General features: G+C 35.5%; 1 protein-coding gene across 1 annotated transcript; it reads left to right on the top strand.

Annotated features, from left to right (window-relative positions):
- Nucleotides 1-17,095: 17,095 nt before the first annotated feature.
- LOC108211584 (heavy metal-associated isoprenylated plant protein 35) lies at nucleotides 17,096-18,797 on the top strand. The gene is made up of 3 exons (XM_017383221.2): nucleotides 17,096-17,271; nucleotides 17,369-17,444; nucleotides 17,725-18,797. Exons 1-3 carry the CDS (start codon nucleotides 17,221-17,223, stop codon nucleotides 18,513-18,515), a joined length of 918 nt encoding a protein of 305 aa, XP_017238710.1. The 5' UTR covers nucleotides 17,096-17,220; the 3' UTR covers nucleotides 18,516-18,797.
- The last annotated feature ends 1,452 nt before the right edge of the window (nucleotides 18,798-20,249 follow it).

Below are 20,249 nucleotides of genomic sequence, written 5' to 3'. Positions count from 1 at the left end.
TAAAACAAAGAAAATAACTATATAATAAAATATAAATAATAAATAAACTTGATAGAATATAAATATATTATTTTAAATATTAGAAATCATAACCTTATAGTTGGTTGTGGTAACATTTAAAAATAATGTGTAAAACTTTATAAATAATTTTTTATTACTTGAATTCATATTTCAAGATACTTGTTTGATATTTATGGCCACTTCAGTGACCATTTTGATATCGTTTTAAGTTCAGTGACTAACTTGATACATTAAGCCCACTTCAGTGACCAACTTGATAATTAACCCTTTCCCAAACACTTGAAGTCTTGAATCACTTATAAGTCTTAACTTATTTCTAATTTTTATTTCACTTCTTTATTTTAAGCAGAAATCACTTATTTTAAGTTAAGCCAAACGGCATCAAAGTAAATTTATTCATATAAGCATCTCTCTCGTTAAAACAAAACTTTTTCGTTCCTGGTCCGTTGTCCTAATAGATAAAAAAAAAAAAGGTTCATAAATGGCTGCAGCTAACCACATACGTGAAAACCAGCCCAACCCACAATTGCAATAACACAAGTCCATACGGCCTATCCAGCTGGATCATCAGTCTTTGGATTCACGAAGCACAAAAAATTATATCCTGCCGTCCCCCTTCCATTTTTAACAATTTTACTCCCTTACCTTTAACTTGTTTTTTTAAAGCTTTTTGGAATAAAAATTTGAATATGAATTTTTATAAAAATAATTAATACAACTTATAAAGTCACATTATACAGAAATCTTAAAATACATGTCAAACACTCTCTCTAAAATATTAACAACCTGAAGGGTATTATGATGCATAACATTCTTAGCAATATATTCGATATTCTCTGTGATAGAATCGCAGTACTTATATCTACATCATCCGTATTATTTATTTCGATAAATTAGTCCAAAGATATTTGGTCTTTTGAAAGACTTAGACATACATCTTTTACTTTCATTATTGCACGTCCGTATTCTAATTTCACACTAATCTCCCTACTCGACTTAGCCATTAACATAACGACATTAGCAATTTTTATTTAGATTAATTAAATATTTATAATGTTATTCGGAAAAATTATTTTCAGATTTATTATATACTTTTAACTATTTTTCAGAAAAGAAAATACTAGAGCTAGTGCAGAAACATTCGAATCCTATCTGGTGTCGTACATTTTGTCGAGCTATATTCAACTTCATAATGATACACCTAATGTACGAATCACAATTTTATTTTCGAAAGATACATGATTGCATGGTGGAAGCTTGCTTGTAAATAGACACACTGACATGTCCTATATACACTGCTTAAAGAAAAAACCTTCAGATCAGGCATCATCAGAGTAAATTGCAACAGATAATTTGGGTGTTCGGCTCGACTTTTAAGTGAATTAAAGTATTTATAAATTAATTTTTGATGGATAAGTCATAATTTGAGAAGTTGAAAATTTTAGTGTTTCTAGAATTTATTTGTTTTCGATATTTGATTTTATAAAAATATATATGATCACTTCAAAAGATAATTTATAATAATTTATTATTGTATTAATAATTTTTATCCACTCTATCTAAACTGCGTGGTTGTTTGGGAAACAGAAGTGCTCTGGCTTCTATTTTTCTTAACCCGTTTGTGTAAATAAGCAGAAGCACTTTTAAGAAGCCGAGAATGCTAGATTCTCTCTCAGAGATTCAACTTATTTTCCATACACTTTATTAACTTATTTATCTCTCACTCTTAATCTACTTCTTTACTTTAAGTACGGAATCACTTTTTTTTTTAATTTTTCCAAACGGACCCTGCATACTTGCACAACAGCGTTGCGTAGTCCGGGAATGCGGATCCACTTCACAGTCTGACGACTTTACCTAACCACTGAAATATCTGGTTTTATTCTGATTTGAGATGGGCCAGCCCACCAGTTGTCACTGGATGCATCATGGGCCACTGAAATCGACTAAGCCACTGGACGACATTTTCTAAGCTAAAAACACTTTAGGCTATTTTGTTCTCTTCTCAGTGGGATAAGCACACACTGTTATCACAAAAATGAGTGCAAAATGCTGTCACACTTGATCAAATCTCCTATCTCCCTCTTAAATCGATTATAAAACCAGCAATGAGTGTTTGTAAAGTTGTGCACTTTGAACCTAATATCAAATGGTTTCAGAATGATTTTGATTAATTTATGTGAAGATAAAAGGGTCTTTCAAGTGCTTTATCCACTATCATGTGTTTGATTTGATATGAGGAAGAGAAATGCTAATTTTTAAGAATAAAATTTGATTGAAATAAATAAAAATTATATATTATTTTATTATTCAACAAGATTTCAGTTTAGGTTAACCGTCCCAACTCATCCAAGTACATCTTTTGTGTTACCAGCTACGGAGATAGTCGTGTAATTGCAACAGTCAGATAAAAGCCAAAAAGTTAGTGCACAACTTAGTGTTCTAAAAATCGGTTAACTCGACGGAATACACATCCGAGTACTCATTTTTAACTCTTGTTCGATCCAAATTTCGGATACTCGCATTCAAAAACGATTTCATGAGAAATAAGTCAAAACTCGATTTGAGTCCGAGTACTCTAAGAGTCTGAGTCAAATTTGGATTTAATTTTTTCTGTAAAATAGAGATGATAACTAGAAATATACATATAGTTATTATTATGAGATAGTATCAAGAGGATGATATATACTTGAACTGTGAACTCAATTATTATTAATGTATTGTCAATAATATTATTTATTTAATAATGAATTATTGATGATATTAGATTGTTGTTATTAATTTATAAAATATTCTTATATATAAATAACAAAAAATTGTCATACTTAAATTTCAAGATTAAACACTTATAATTTTACACTAAAAATTTAATTGAAAATGAAAAAATTATTAAAATTCTAATACTCATTCCCAGTGCTCTCCGATTTCCAAGCACTATTCTTTTTAAAACAAAACTGAGTAAATCTTATGTTAGGTCCTATAAATTCACTATATAATCTGATATAGTGATCACAATCTGTAACACAGTAAGACAATATAAGAGATTGAAAGCAGTAAACTCTTATATTCACAAAGCTTGAATGGTTACAAAAACTCTCTCAGTGATTTATAATGTATCACTAAGAGCTGCTAGGGTTCTTAATAATATACTCGATAACTCAACTCATCTAGAGTAACCCTAATCTGTGTTTATATAGACACAGTTACAAAATCAATCTCTGATTTGATATCCTATAAATCTGCTATGAATTCTATCAATCAAAGATTGCTCCAGTTTTCTGTTTAGTTTCCATAGTCAGCAAATCACTCCTCCGCTTCTATCCTTCCTTGAAGTATATCCGCTTCTGAGCTCTTTCCACGTGTAAACTCTGTCGAGTCTTGACTATGTAAACTCTGATCAGACTTTAACAAACTCTGTCAGACTTTACTAAACTCTGATCAGCTTCCCGATTAAACTCTGATGATTCCTGTTCTAAAACAGACTTTAAGAATATTAGTAATCATCAATTATATCTAACAATCTCCCCCAACTTGTGCATAAATATGTTATGTGCAAGTTAACAGATAATTGATGATGTCAAAACATATAAGTCAAATGCAACAGAGTTTAACTAATTATAACAGAAAACTTTTAATACTTACAGATACTTTACTCCTTAGCTACATAGATGCCATTTGCTGTCTTTAGATACCCTCTGAGAAGTTCTTTTTCAGCTTCTTCAAGCACTGTAATCATTTGTCTCTTGATCTCTCTCAGCTCTGGATCTGAAACTCCAGTTTGATAAATTGCAGCTCTGAGATCATAAATCTTGTTCTTCTTCAAGTCTCTATCCAGCCTGATATTGTAAGCTTTATCAGACTCTTCATTAAATGCAAGGGTTCTGATTCCACCTATTGTTTCAATCTTTGCTGAATTTTTCTTCATCTCAACCAGCTGTCCTTTATGATTGAGGTATTTAGGAATAAAAGGTCCAGCATTTTTATTTCCTGTAATCCCCATCTTTCTTCTGATTTGATCCTTAAGCAGGTTGAAGATGTGTTGTCCTGACTTGTTTTTCACTTGAAATATGTGTGATACATATCTCAATTCCTCCCAGTGTTTAGCATAGAGATCTGCTTCAAGTACTCTAAACACTGTTCCATCAGACATGAAGTAGATAAGAATATTATCTCCTCTGTCATTCTTCACCAACTGGACTGAATCAAGTCTGTCCATTTTGTCTTGCAATACTCCAGTCTTAGGAGCACAGAGAGATGAGGGGTCATCTGGTCTTGATCCTATACTCTGATCAAATTTTTCATATTTGGATCCCAGCCCTCCTTTATCTCTTCCTGCCTTACGATGAGAGATTGGTTGAATTGAGCCCTTTTCAAAGCTTATCTCAGTCATCAGAGTAGGCTTTGCAAATCCAGCCAGTGGAGTAGTTGTTGGTTTAAACACAGCTTGAGCATTGTCAGAGGTTGTGTCTGTCTTTGCATCCTTATTAACTTGAGCTTTGTCAGAGGTTAATATTTCTTTTTGGGGTTCTGCAACATGAGCTTTGTCAGAGATTGCAGCTTCTGTCTTCTTTTCCTTTACAACTTGATCCTTGTCAGAGGTTGTATCTTTCTTCTTATCCCAGCCTTTCTCCAGATGTTCATCTACTTTGCTTTTACCCTTGGAGGTGTATTCATCTTCAGAGTATACCTTTTTGACTGGTAAACTCTGATCAGCAACAGTAGGTTCCTTTATCAATATTCCTTTCTCTTTTGGCTTGGTAGTTGACTTTGTAGGTTTTTGGATCTTTCCAGAGTTTATAGCTTCAACATGTTCCTTTTTCAGCTCAGCTTCCTCTGCAGCAATCAACTCCAAATCCAAATTGGCTTCTGGATTTTCTTGTTCAAAAACCAATCTAGCAAGCTCTTCATCAGTCATTGGTTTGTCTGATCCAGTCACTGGTCTGTGCTTTGATCCAGATGTGACATTATGTGTTGGACCAGACTTAGTACTTTGCTTAGATTGTTTCTGACTGTCAGAGTTTGGAACTCTTCCACCAGTCCTTGCTTGAAATCTCTTGTGCTTGGTGAAATCATCAATATCATCATCATCATCCTTCTTCTTTCTCTTCAGAGTTTGAGTAGTAGACTTGCATTTGACTTGAGCTACTCTCTCCCCCTTTTTGACATCATCCTCATCAGGAATCAGTATGGATGTGATCAGAGAAAGTGAAGATTGGATGGCTTCAAGCTGTTTGGACATCTTCTCTTGATTTGATTCAATCATGGTCATCCGTTTGTCCAGAGATTCATTGGCAGTTACCAGCTTCTGTACATTCTCTTTCAGAGGAAGCATGGTCCTTTTCTTTTCCAGCTCATTTGTCTCCTTGACTTTTGCTACCTCTGTTCTTAGACCATCTATTGATTTAGATGTCTGGGCATGAGCAGGATGAAATGTCTTCAGATAAAGAATTGTGCCTTTGAGGCTTGACATAACATCAGAGTTTGAAATTTTATTCTCTGCCATAGACAAAAATTCTTCAGCTTTAGGTGTCTCCAGAGAATGCTGATGACTAAGCCAGAGTTTATCCCATACTTCATTTTGGAGGATCAACTTGAAGATCCCTGGGAAGTGGCTCAGAGTCTGTGGTCAGAGTTTGTAGCCTGGCAGTATACTGGCTAGTAGACTCCCACTTTTGTTGAGTCAAAGGAACTCCATCATTTCCATCATTTTCAGAGGAACTATCATCATCCTCAGTATCAGCCTCAGAGTTTGCTTTGTCAGCATCAGGAACAGGATCAGCAACTTTCTCCACACTGTCTTGAGCAGATTTTCCTTTAGCTTCAGACTGTGATTTGATAGTCTCTTCACCAGTCTGAGCAAGAGATTGTAGAGCTTCCATAGCTACCCTGTCAGATTCATCAACTACATCAGACCTGTAGTTGTCTGGAGCTGTATCATGAACTATGGCACCTTCTGGAATTTTCATTGGAGAAGTAGGAATTTGAGTAGAAGGTCCATGATCAGATACTGGAGTATGAAGATCAGCCATATTTGCTCCAGCTTCAGATGTAACTGGTTCATCACACTTTATTTCCTCATCTACTTCAGAGGATGAAGTAGATGCTGTAGGAGATGTGAGAGGAACAGCTTGGATAGGAAGCACCATCAGAGCTTGAGAATGTTCAGCAACTGGAGTTGGTGGTGTTTGGTCTTCCTCAACTGTGAAGTCTGTAATTTCAGTAACTGGGACTTTTGCTCTTGCAGACTTTTGAGCCCTTTTCTTGAATCTGGCTGGCTTCTGAGGACTGGCTTGAACAGGTTCAGAGGCTGTTGTAGGAGTAGGTTCAGAGTTTAAGGCAAGTGCAGGTTCAAGATCATCATATTCATATGCTGCAACAAGTCTTCTTCTTTTCTTCTGCTTTTGAGGAGTAGCAGCTTCAGTGGTTTCTGGGATCTCAGAGTTTGGAGCATCAGAGTTTAAGTGAGCCTCAGAGTTTACTTGCTCATCAGTGTTTGTCGGCACTTCAGAGTTTGATTTCAGAACATGTGTAGCAACAGAGGTTCTTGTCCTTTTGGCAGTAGAGGGGGTTGCATCAGACTTTGCAGCCCTCTTGGACTTAGATGCAGAAGTTCTGGGTGCTTGTGGAGAGACTGGAGATTGTTGATTTGCTGGAGGCATGTTCAGTCTTTCCCTTATTTGTGCTGGAGCCTGGAATGGCCTGAGAACTGGCCTCTTTTCATCTTTAGAGATGAGATCTTTGAAAGCCCTTTTATGCAACTTAAAAGATCTGATCTCATCATCAAATTCTACCTCTCCAACAGATGCATTGAATAATAATTGGCAAAATCGAGAAAAATATACAACTTTACGATTTTCATTCATTCTTTCACCAATATTTCTAATAACTAATCTACCATAATCGAAATTAGTAGAATAGATCAGAGAATACCCAATTTGTAGCATGTCCATGGGTATTGCATCCCAGTTGGTAGATTTCTTCTGGAAAGCCCTGGTTATGCAATCAAAGAAGAAACTCCACTCCTTCCTGAGTCCAGGACGCTTCAATTGTCCCAGTTTGTCCAAAGAATCATAGTAGCCCAAGTCAGTCATCATAGTCCTTAGATTGGCATCGCCATTAGTGACATAAGCAGTGTCACGCTCTGATAGGTTGAATGCTTTCCTGACTGTGGCTGGAGTAACAAAATACTCCTCCCCTTCAAATGGAAACACAATTGATGGTGATCCATTTTCACCACCATTGTCGTACTTACCCGTCCTCCAAAAACTGATGATTTGGCTTCCTGATAGTCTGGCAGGAGCGGTAAGAGCTGTAGCAATAGCACTCTGGGCAAGAAATTGCTGCATGGGATGATAATCCCTTGGAGCTTCGGCAGTGTCAAGAATTGCTGTATAGTTATTGGGGACAAAGTCCACACCTGCATGGGTGAATGTAGTAGTTGCCATTATAACAGAGTTTGTGAGTAGAGAAAAGTGTTTGAGAAAATGTGTGTGAGAAAATTTGAATTTCAGAGAGAAGAGAGTAAGAGTTTGTGAAGAGAGTGTGTGTAGAGATTGAGTGTATAAGAGAATAATGAGCAATAAAATCTGATGTGATAAACCCTTCAGATTTTGTGTAGCTGTACACGCATGTCTCTTTGTTCACATGGACACCTGTCAGTTTTTAACTGGTGGACGAGAGTTAGTGGCATGGAGAAAAGAAAGTAATCATTATGAGCGCAGTAAAACAGTGCAGTTATAAATGCTGATTACACGTTCTCCTATTAAAATGTTTTTCATGTAAACCTACTAACAATACATCCGTTTGAAATACTCCCTTCATATTCTCTGAATATTTGTACTCCTGAAATGTACAAGATTTAAAAAATCAAGATTAAATCTCTCGAATTTTAAACTCTGAGATTTACATCAAAGAAAATAAAATTTCTAAGTACCTCAGAATAAAGACATGATTTTTTTTTAGAACATTCATCAGAAAATCAGAGTTTGTCATAAAATCTATAGCTCAATAATGTGCTTGTGAAATTATGTGTGTGATTGAACATATGAGATCAGAGACTAGGGAATTTCACAATTTCGTAATTATAAGGTAGGCAGGAATAATTTATTTAAACTCTCAAGACATAGACAATAGGCATACTCTGATGGAGAAATGTAAAATAAATTGACCCTTTTTTTTTTTTTTTTTCAAGGACGCTTTTCAGTGTAAATGAATCACGACCTTTAAATATTATTGTGCAACAGTATTTCTCCAGTAATCAGAGATTGTGACTGGTCACCATAGATTATAAAATCTTGGCACTTACTTAATACCAGTAAGTGTTTGGGTCTTCCCAGTCACTGTCATATAGACATCTAAGATCTCAAAGGAGTACCATGCTTTATTTACAGGGGTGTATATATCATCAGAGTTTATAATCACTGTCTAATTTACTGAGAGAAAATGCAAATTAGTCAGTCTCACTTATAATTAAGATGTGTGAAATAATAGAGTCTCAATGATATCAATATGCATATAGTGTTAAGTAGTAGCACAAAATTGAGATCAAGATTAAGGAACTGAACTGAGATTTATGATTACTAATTCATATCATGCTTCATAATATCTTCACAGGTTTGTTTTCTCAGAGAAATAAAAATGAAATCATTAAACAAGATTCAGAGTTTACAAACATCAGAGAATATCGTCAGAGAATGACGATCAGAGAATGTCATCAGAGTATAGCACACAGAGTATATCATCAGAGAATGTCGTCAGATTTTAACAATCAGAGTATGTCATGGCAAATTTGTGAGCAATACATATGGTAATTTGACAATTGAAATTTAAAAGATCTGACCAGTATGTTTACTCAGTTCCTGATATCATTCCTAGCTCATTCACCAGTCTAGTGAAGGTTGCTTCACTTAGTGGTTTGGTGAATATGTCTGCTAGCTGCTGTTCTGTGGGAACAAAATGAAGTTCAATGGTTCCTTCCTCCACATGCTCCCTTATAAAATGATATCTTATACTGATGTGCTTTGTCAGAGAATGTTGAACTGGATTTCCTGTCATAGCAATAGCACTTTGGTTATCACAATAAATAGGAATTTTAGAAAAGGCTAACCCATAGTCCAACAGTTGATTCTTCATCCAAAGAATCTGAGCACAGCAGCTGCCTGCAGCTATATACTCTGACTCTGCTGTTGATGTTGAAATAGACTTCTGCTTCTTGCTGTACCAAGAAACTAGTCTTCCACCTAGAAATTGACAACTCCCACTTGTGCTTTTTCTGTCAATTTTGCAACCTGCAAAATCTGCATCAGAGTATCCAATTAGACTAAAGTCTGATTCTCTAGGATACCATAATCCCAATGATGTGGTTCCCTTGAGATATCTGAATATTCTCTTTACTGCAATCAGATGAGGCTCTCTTGGATCTGCCTGAAATCTTGCACATAGACATGTGGCATACATGATGTCTGGTCTACTTGCAGTCAGATAAAGTAGAGATCCAATCATGCCTCTATAGTTTGTGATATCCACTGATGCACCAGTGTCTTTGTCTAGTTTGGTTGCTGTTGCCATAGGAGTAGTTGCAGCTGAACTGTCTTGCATACCAAATTTTTTCAAAAGATTTCTGGTATACTTGGCTTGATTTATAAAAATCCCATCTTCAGTCTGTTTAACTTGTAAACCCAGAAAATAACTGAGTTCCCCCATCATGCTCATTTGGTACCTAGACTGCATGAGCTTGGCAAATCTTTGACAGAGTTTAGCATTAGTGGAGCCAAAAATAATATCATCAACATAGATTTGAACTAAAAGCAGATCATTACCATGATTCAAATAAAATAGAGTTTTATCTATGGTACCTCTAGTAAATCCATTCTCAAGAAGAAATTGAGCCAGAGTTTCATACCATGCTCTTGGAGCCTGCTTTAGTCCATAAAGTGCCTTGTCCAATCTATAGACATAGTCTGGATGCTTTGGATCCACAAAGCCTGGAGGTTGTTCAACATATACCTCTTCATCCAGTTTCCCATTTAGAAAAGCACTTTTGACATCCATCTGAAATACCTTGAATTTCTTGTGAGCAGCATAGGCCAGAAAGATTCTGATTGCCTCCAATCTTGCAACTGGAGCAAATGTCTCATCATAATCAATACCTTCCTGTTGTGAATACCCTTTTGCCACAAGCCTTGCTTTATTCCTTGTAATGACACCCTCACTGTCAGTTTTGTTTCTGAACACCCATTTTGTACCAACTATAGATCTGTCTTTAGGTCTTGGTACTAGGGTCCATACTTTATTTCTCTCAAACTCATTCAGCTCTTCTTGCATTGCTTGTATCCAGTCAGCATCTTGAAGAGCTTCCTCCACCTTTTTAGGTTCTGTTTGTGACAGAAAGCAATGATGTAAACACTCATTTGCTGTAGCTGTCCTTGTTTGCACACCTGCTTCTGGATTTCCAATTATTAAATCAGGTGTGTGAGATTTTGTCCACTTCCTAGCATGTGGAAGTTGACCATTTTCATCATTGGATCCTCCCCCTTGATCCAAGCTCTCCTGATTCTGTTGATTATTCTCTGTAGCTCCCCCTAAGTTTGTGCTATCAGAGTTTGAATCAGTATTCTCTGATGAGTTTGAGTCAGCATTCTCTGATGAATCTTGGGTAGAGTCTGAAACATTCTGATGCTCCCCCTCAGCAAGTGCTTCATCATCATGAACTTGTAAATTTTCATCAGAGTTTGCTGTATCTTGTTCACAGTCAGAGTTTGGCTGTTCATCAGAGTTTATCGAATCAGAGAATATTTCTTCATTTTCAAAATGCAGTTTTTCATGATCATCCATATCTGTTAAGCCCATGATTTTCTTGTCATCAAATGACACATGTATGGATTCCATGATCACCTTGGTTCTTAGATTGTAGACTCTGAAGGCCTTTGTTATCAGAGGATAACCTACAAAGATGCCTTCATCAGCTTTTAAATCAAACTTGGTAAGCTGTTCTGGATGAGTCTTCAAGACAAAGCATTTGCATCCAAATATATGAAAATATTTCAGATTTGGTTTCTTTTTCTTCACCATCTCATATGGGGTCTTGCCATGCTTATTAATCAAGGTTGCATTTTGAGTGAAACAAGCTGTTTGAACAGCTTCTGCCCAGAAATAAGTAGGCAATTTAGCCTCATCAAGCATAGTTCTGGCAGCTTCAACAAGAGTCCTGTTTTTCCTTTCAACTACACCATTTTGCTGTGGTGTACCAGGTGCAGAGAATTGTTGCACTACACCTCTTTCTTTGCAGAACTCTTCCATTTTTGAATTTCTGAACTCAGTTCCATTATCACTTCTAATGATCTTCACTTTGTCTTCAGATCCATGGTCCAGTTGTGTTACATGATCCATCAGATGCAAGGCTGTTTCATCTTTAGAGTGAAGAAAATATACCCAAGTGTATCTGGTATACTCATCAACAATGACAAGAGCATATTTCTTCCTTGCAATGGATGGTACATTAACTGGTCCAAATAGATCAACATGTAGAAGATGATATGGTTTCTTTATTGAGAATTCAGTCTTACTTTTGAAGGATGTCTTTCTCTGCTTGGCCTTTTGACATGAATCACATAATCCATCAGATGTGAGTAGTGATTCAGGGAGTCCTCTCACAAGCTTTTTCTTTATAAGCTCATTTATAGAGTTGAAATTCAGATGTGAGAGCTTCTTATGCCACTTCCAACTTTCTTCTGCAGAGATCCTTGTAGACAAGCAGATTGCTTTTCCTTCAGAGTTTGTAGGCAAGTGGATTTCATAAATATTCCCATGTCTGTGAGCAATCACTGCCACTTTGCCTGTTGACTTGCTTACTATCTCACTGTGTTCTTCATAGAAATCAACATGATATCCTCTGTCACAGATTTGGCTGACAGAGAGTAAATTGTGTTTTAGCCCTTGAACAAGAGCTACATTTGATATGATGACATTTCCAAGATTGATGTTGCCATATCCCAGAGTCCTTCCTATGTTGCCATCTCCATAAGAAACACTTGGGCCAGCCTTCTCCACAAACTCTGACAGCAGGGCCTTATTTCCAGTCATGTGTCCTGAACATCCACTGTCTAAGACTAGAATATTCTTCCTGTTGCCCTGCAATTACAAAGACCACTAATTGTTAGTTTTAAGGACCCAGACTTGCTTGGATCCCTTGGCCTTATTAAGTTTGTTAGCTTTTGCAGCGGTATTATTATCAGAGTTTGAGCTAACAGACTTTGCAACAGAGTTTGTACTAGAAACAGATTTTGTACTTGCAGAGCTTTTATTAAACTTCTTCAAAGAAGGTTTCAATTGATAATAATCATAATACAAACTATGATATTCTTTGCAAGTATAAATAGAATGCCATAAACTACCACAATGAAAACATGGATCTTGTGGTTTATATCTAATACTACTTTTTCTAACTCCAGACTTTGTAGGTAAAGAGTTAATGTCCTTGTTCTTCCTGCAAAAATTAGCAAGATGATTAGTATTACCACAGTTATGGCATGTCTTCCTAGGTGCATTTGGAACAGGCATGTAGTTATTACTCTTGTCTATTCCAATCTTGCCATTTCTGTTTTTCCTAGGCTCCTTGTTTTTGTCATCAGACTTTACTTCTTTAAGCTTGTGTTTAAGCTGTTTCTGAGTCATCAGTCCTATGTTAACCTGTTTGGGCTTATCAGATTTTAAATTTTTGTTAATCTCTGATTTTGGTCTACTATGTTTAGACTTAGAGGATTCAACAACAAATTTGACAGGTTTAACCTTAGGTTTTTGAGTTTTAACAAACTCTGTTTTTGATGACTCAGCTTCAATGTTATCAGTGTAACCTAGTCCTTTCTTCCAGTTTCCACTACCTAAGATATCTTGAGTAGTTTTGCCTGAATTAGTCCATGTCTTTATGATCTCCCTTTCCTTAGCAAGTTCTGATTGAAGAGATGCATACCTCTTTAATAATTCATCTTTGACAATGACAGCATCATCTCTTTCTTTCTGAACTTCCAACATCTGAACTAGTTCTTTTTCTAGAAAATCATTCCTTTTCTTTACACTCAGAGTTTCAGATTTTAATCTTTCATTTTCTAAAGTCTGATCTCTAAAGCTGATATGTAAAGTTTTAAGAAACAATCTTAACTCAGTTATATCTTCAGTATCAAAGGCAAGAGTAGAATGAGGTACCTTAGCAGGAGATTCAGAGTTGTTGTCAGTGTTTGCCATCAGAGCATAATTGACTTCTTCTTCTGAATCAGATGTATCTGTCCAGTTTCCTTTCTTGGTGATAAAGGCTTTTTCCTTTTCCTTCTTGGCTTTCTTGCATTCAGATGCAAAGTGTCCCTTTTCACCACAGTTGAAACAGGTATACTTGTCAGCTTTTCCAGCTTTCCCTTCTTTGCCCTCATTCTTCTTAAAGTTCTTCTTGTCATAAACTCTGTCAGAGTTTCTGTCTTTCCTTGAGAAACTTTTGCCTTTGTTGAACTTTTTGTAGGCCAACTTCTTGAAGCTTTTCACCATCAATGCTGCTAACTGCATCATCTCATCATCACTTTCTTCAGAGTCTGAGGGAACATCAGAGTTTGAGTCATCAGAGTTTGATGACTCAATGTCAGACTTTGTGACATGAGCTTTTCCCTTGCTTTTAGCAGCTTCCTCTTGAGCTTTCAGAGCAACAGACTTTGATTTTCCTCCATGTCGTTTGCTCCTTTGCTCCATTTCAAGTTCATGAGTCTTTAGTCTTCCATAAACATCATCAAGAGACATTTCTCCAAGATCAAGATTGTCTCTTATTGTAGTGACTTTCAAATCCCATTTTTCAGGAAGAGCTAGAAGGAATTTGAGGTTTGAGTCTTCAAGATCATATTCCTTGTCCACCAGAGATAAGTCATTCAACAGTTTGACAAATCTGTCATACAGATCTGTCAGGGACTCACCAGATTTTGAGTCAAAGTGCTCATACTCCTGTGTAAGGATTGTTTTTCTGTTTTTCTTAATGGCCTGAGTTCCTTGACATCTGGTTTCCAGAGCATCCCAGATTTGTTTAGCAGTTTTGCATCCAATCACCCTATTTGACATTGCATTATCAAGGGCACTATGCAACAGATGCTTCACCTTTGCATCTTTACTGATAGATGAGATGTCCTCTGGAGTATAATCTTTCTTTTCTTTTGGAACCATCTTTTGAGGTTCATCTGCAATCCCAACAGAGAGCTTGGTGGGCATATGTGGTCCATCATAAATTCTGTCAAGGTATTCTGGATCAACAGAGTCTAAGAATATGATCATTCTTTCTTTCCAGACTGGATATTCAGATGCCTTAAGGATTGGAACTCTAAAGGATGAAGCTTGTGATTTTTCAGACATGATTGTGTTTAAGATCTCACTGTAGTAATCTTAACAGAGCTGGCTCTGATACCACTTGTTAGGTCCTATAAATTCACTATATAATCTGATATAGTGATCACAATCTGTAACACAGTAAGACAATATAAGAGATTGAAAGCAGTAAACTCTTATATTCACAAAGCTTGAATGGTTACAAAAACTCTCTCAGTGATTTATAATGTATCACTAAGAGCTGCTAGGGTTCTTAATAATATACTCGATAACTCAACTCATCTAGAGTAACCCTAATCTGTGTTTATATAGACACAGTTACAAAATCAATCTCTGATTTGATATCCTATAAATCTGCTATGAATTCTATCAATCAAAGATTGCTCCAGTTTTCTGTTTAGTTTCCATAGTCAGCAAATCACTCCTCCGCTTCTATCCTTCCTTGAAGTATATCCGCTTCTGAGCTCTTTCCACGTGTAAACTCTGTCGAGTCTTGACTATGTAAACTCTGATCAGACTTTAACAAACTCTGTCAGACTTTACTAAACTCTGATCAGCTTCCCGATTAAACTCTGATGATTCCTGTTCTAAAACAGACTTTAAGAATATTAGTAATCATCAATTATATCTAACATCTTATTTCTGATTTCTACGACCTTTGTGCACATGAATGAAACCAAATAGATTCTTATAATAAGTATTTTTTAATTTTTTACACAAACAGTAAAAATAAATTTTAAAGCCGAGCTTTTAAACTCAGGCCCAACATCCCATCGTATATAATTCACCGGACGGAAGCTAGTACAACACACTCGTAGAGTATATCTCTACTTGGAATAATGAATGGAGTAATAATTATCAAGAGCCATTTGGCTTGTTGGTGTCTTGTCCAAAAGGTCAGATTTTGTTTGCTTGTAAATCTTTCTCAACAGATAGCAATGATTCATATGGTGGAAACATTTTTCAGAGCATTTTAATCATCAATATCTTTATTCTAAAGACGGAGATTAGCTTTTCATCTTTACAACCATACTTGCTCATAATTACTGTTTGACCGTTCTTATTCTTATACTCCCTCCATCCTCATTTTAAGTGTTATGTTTGACTTTTGAATGGTCAAATTGATCAAATTTTGACTGAGATTTATATATATAATATAAATTTTAAAAGTAAAAAAATTATGTCATTATAAAATACATACAATATACTATAAAATATAATTTTTAGTTTTTTAAAATAATAACAAATTTGTTCTTTATGTTTGGTCAAAAATTGGTAAATTTGATCGTTGAAAGTCAAAACAGGACACTTAAAATGGGATGAAGGGAGTATCACAAGCCTTAAAAAAAGTGTTTTTCTTCCAAAAATTTCAATTCCAGATATGTTTATTTGAGATCTTTTTTATGATTTTAAATAAATTCGTTCTTAACATAGTATTAGAACTTAATTTTGACGAAGGTCTCAAACTCAATAATCCTTCATCCTTAATATTGTCACGAAATATTGCAATATAACATAAAATTCATATATAAATATGATAGTTTAAAATTTTACATGAACGGAGATTGACCGTTAAAGTTTGATTTGAATTTAACAAAATTTACGATCGTGTGTACGATATCGACAAAAATCATATTCTTCCATATATTAGGGCGATTGTTTTCCGAATTCATCTACTATGTTTAGACGATGCATTTTCGTGTGAAGACAAATGAACGGGGGCAATTTGAGCATTCCGAAACCGAAAAAGATGAAAACAATACAACCAAATAGATAAAAGTTATACTTTTCTCGGGTGAATTTCTTGCTAGTAGTCTCACTTCGATTTTTGTGACGAATATGTACCATTTACATAATACAAGCAAATACTTCTAATCATCCACCCACGCCTCTTCCCCTAGTCCTTCAAATTATTACTTCTATATTTAATTGTTTCTCTTACGATTTTTAAATTCGTTTTGTTGCTATCTTAGTTTCCCAAATTCCAAATCTGTTAATATTTTTTTACAATATTATAAACTCTGTCGCAGTTGATTTTTCACACAAAGTCAAGGTGTAAATAAATATGATTCCGTTTTGAAATATAGGTTGTTGAATTTTTTTGAAATACGGACTTTAGAATATACTCCCTCTGTTTTGAAATATAAGTCGTTTGACTTTTTTGCACGTATTTCCAAGTTCTTTGACCGCATGCTAAAAATCATTACTTTTGATATTTTTTTTTGAATAAAAATATATGATTGATATTATTATTCAGAAAATAAAAATTTTAAAAATAATAATTTTAAGCATGCGATCAAAAGACTTAAAAGTTAAAAGTACGTAAAAAAAGTTAAACGACCTATATTTGAAAACGGAGGGAGTATGTCACGAGTCACGACCTATATATCAAAATTAAAAACCTAACCCCATAACATTCGAAAAACAGCATTCAACTTAAAAAAATTTACCACTATTAAATTTACTCAAAAGTCAAAATTAAAGGTTAAAACAATATTGAGTAAAATTAGCGATCTTGAATACAAAACATTAAATCTATCCTGCCGCAAATAAATATATAGTCCCATCAGGGCCACGTGTCACAAAACTGACAATAGTTGGGGTTGACGTGGCATTCCCTCAAAGTTGTGTTGTCACATTCCTCTCACCTTCTTCGCCTCTTTATCTTTATTTCTTTATTAATTATGATCCTCCTTTATTTCTTTCAATAATTATTCATACAACATCCATCCTTAAATATATTGTCTGCCCACAACTATCTTTCTAGCTACCTCTCCCCCCCCCCTCTCTCCAACTCTCTCTCGAAATCTCTCCCAAAATCTCTCCTACTCCCCTGTCTCTCTCTCTATGGCAAAAACTCCAGCTGTGAATAATGATCCTGAAACCCTAAACTTCCAGGTATTTTTGTACACATATTCACTACAATTTATTCTGTAATGAATTTTTTGCCATGCATTTAAATAATTATTTGTGCGGTTTTATTTTGTGTGTGTAGACATGGGTTTTGAAGGTCTATATCCATTGTGAAGGCTGCAAGAAGAAAGTGAAGAAAGTTCTGCAGTCCATTGAAGGTACTAGCCGGTATATATGACGTTTGTTAAACTGACATGATTCGAACTCTCGACATCGGGTTTCGTTAAATGACATGATTTGAACTCTCGACGCGTTATATTTAATATTTTGAGTTGTAATTATGGATGACGTTTGTTAAACCGACATGATTTGAACTCTCGACACGAGGTTTCGTTGAATGACATGATTCGGACTCTCACTCTCGACATGTTATATTTAATATTTTGAGTTGTAATTATGGATGACACGTGTATTAATTATTTCTTGTAATTTTTTCAGGTGTTTACATGACGGTGGTTGATTCGGAGGAGCACAAAGTTACGGTCACCGGAAACGTGGACGGGCAGCAACTTATCAAGAAGCTTCTCAAGTCCGGCAAACAGGCTGAGCTTTTACCTCAAGTTTCACAACAGGTTGAGAAGAGCCCAAACAAGTCCAAGAAGAACAAGCCTCAGGGCCAGCCCAAACTTAATCCCGACAATAAGCCCAACAATTCAGGCGGAAAGCCCGAATCCCCGGGTCAAGAGGGCGCGAGTACCAAAAAAGAGACCCTAAACGGGTCGGGTCAGGACCCGGAGGAGAACCCCGAACCCGGAAATGCAGAGGAGGGTTTAGTGGAGAATGGGGTTGGTGGAAATGGTAATGGCGGTGGTAAGAAAAAGAAGAAAGGGCAGAATGGTAATAACACTGCAAATGCCGGAGGAAATGGAAACAATGGGGCAAGTAATGCCCTCGGTGGTGTTGGAGCTCCGAAGTCTGCACCGGGTATGATGAACCCGGTGCCCCAACCACCACCTATGGGCCCGATAAATATCGGGCCTCCAATCGAACAACTATATCCATATCCGATCAACCCGTACCCGGTTCAGCCACCGATGTACGGGTTGAGTTACAATACCACCTATCCTACTACTAGTTCATCCTACTATGCTCCTCCAATGTACGATTACACGTACTCGAGATCGTATCCATATCCGTACCACGCGCTCCCGTACCCGGACCAAGCCAAGCCATACACTCCCAATGGCTATGATCAAGAAGAAGATCAAAGTGCATGCTCCATAATGTGACACAAAGTGGTGTACTTAGTACTATATGATATAATGTATACTAGTAGTAGTATAAAAGATGGTGAAAAGCATGCATCAATGTGTTTTGTATGGGTTAGCTCATTAGTCTTTTGGTTGTAAGGTTTGTGTAATAGTGGTACTCTTTAATCACTCATGTTAAAGTGATCTGCTACCTAGTGGTACTCTTTTGAGTTTGAAATAGTGGTTCCTCTTGCGTAGCTATGTAGTTTTATTGGCTACTTTTTTCTTTATAAAAGTTGAATATCAGATCTTTAGGTGCAAGTCGAAATGAAATTATTGGAGTGTTTTGCCTTTTATATTTTTTTTCTAGCAAGAACTATGATGTCGGTTAAATATCCGTCGTAAATAGTCCAGTCGGAAGATTTCAACAGAGTAATATTTCAAATTTCGTCCCAACCTTTTTCCAAATAATATGACAGACAAATGATTTAATTTATTATAAATTGATCAGATTTTGAAATTTAAATGTCGAAATGAGCGTTTTTAGTTTTCTTGATAGGATAGTGGTGGATGCAACTTCTAAATTGATGATTTCTTTGTTTGGCCATTAGTAGTTGTTTTGATTCTTATAGTTGAAGTGAAGTAGATGAGCATGTGGTAGGGCCAAACCTACTTTTGTTAAGATTATGCAACATAGTTGCTGATTTTAAGTTGGGATTTTGTAGCTATGATGTTTGGGACTCGGGAGAGGTTGGATTGTTTAAAAGTTTGTTGTTGAATTGTGTGATAATGAATATGGTACCGCAAAGTGCAAACCCAACGCTCCAAGTCCAAGCCTCAACCAACTTTCACCTCGTTAACTCGTTCACATAAGGCTACATGTAATTTTATGTTTGGATTTTATAGCAATTGTGCTAGTTTCCATGCTCCATCGTAAATTAGATGATCTTTTTTTAAGACAAAAATTTATCTCAAAATAGCCGAGCCTCTCTTTTTTCAATGCACATTTATCAACAATTTTTCATTTTTGCTCTTTCTTATTCATCATTTCCAAATGTACCATTAATTCTTTAGAAAGTCAACGCAATAAATATGAACAAAGATGAAAAAAGAACAATCATTTAATACCCCTTAATATGTGTGAAATTAGCAAAATACTCATCAAAATTAGGATAGAGGAAGTACAAACTACACGTTCCGTATAAAATTAAATGAACCAGTTAATTTTGAATATGTAATTAAAATATATTGATTGTCTAATTTCATTTTTTTTAATTTTTATTTATAAAAATAAATTATAAAACTACACGGTCAACAATTTTAAAATACGTATTAAAAATAACAATCTCAACTACCTCGGAAAGGAGGGAATAGTTTAATTCAAATTAATGATTCTCGACAATTAAATATTTAGATACTGCTTGGCATTGCTGTTGCAGACCGCAAAAAGAGTTTGTTGTTGAAAAGTGGATGAAAAATTGTTTGGTAAATCAAAAAACAGTTTTTCCGAACAATAATTTTTAGCTGAAAAGCTGCTTTTGAAAAATACTGGTACTCTCTTACTTTTGGAAAAAACTGCTTTTCAGTTTTTCCTGGAAACTGTTATAGATTTTTATCATCAAACCTCACCAATAAAATTATTCTTTTAATATTATATTATTATGATTCAAAATAAATAAACATCAAAAAATTATCAAATAGTTATATGATTTCTACAACAGCACATTTTTTACCAGCACTTTTTCAATCAGCACAATAATTTTTAACAGCACT

The sequence above is a fragment of the Daucus carota genome, chromosome 3 (assembly GCF_001625215.2).
Source record: "Daucus carota subsp. sativus chromosome 3, DH1 v3.0, whole genome shotgun sequence".
Classification (NCBI taxonomy): domain Eukaryota; kingdom Viridiplantae; phylum Streptophyta; class Magnoliopsida; order Apiales; family Apiaceae; genus Daucus; species Daucus carota.
This window is presented reverse-complemented; position numbering and strand designations above follow the sequence as displayed.

Excerpts from the sequence above, each read along its gene's own strand:
- LOC108211584 (XM_017383221.2), top strand. The coding sequence starts at position 17,221 with ATGGCAAAAACTCCAGCTGTGAATAATGATCCTGAAACCCTAAACTTC. Across the intron at positions 17,272-17,368 it reads CTGAAACCCTAAACTTCCAG|ACATGGGTTTTGAAGGTCTA; the intron begins GTATTTTTGTAC and ends TTGTGTGTGTAG. Across the intron at positions 17,445-17,724 it reads AGTTCTGCAGTCCATTGAAG|GTGTTTACATGACGGTGGTT; the intron begins GTACTAGCCGGT and ends TAATTTTTTCAG.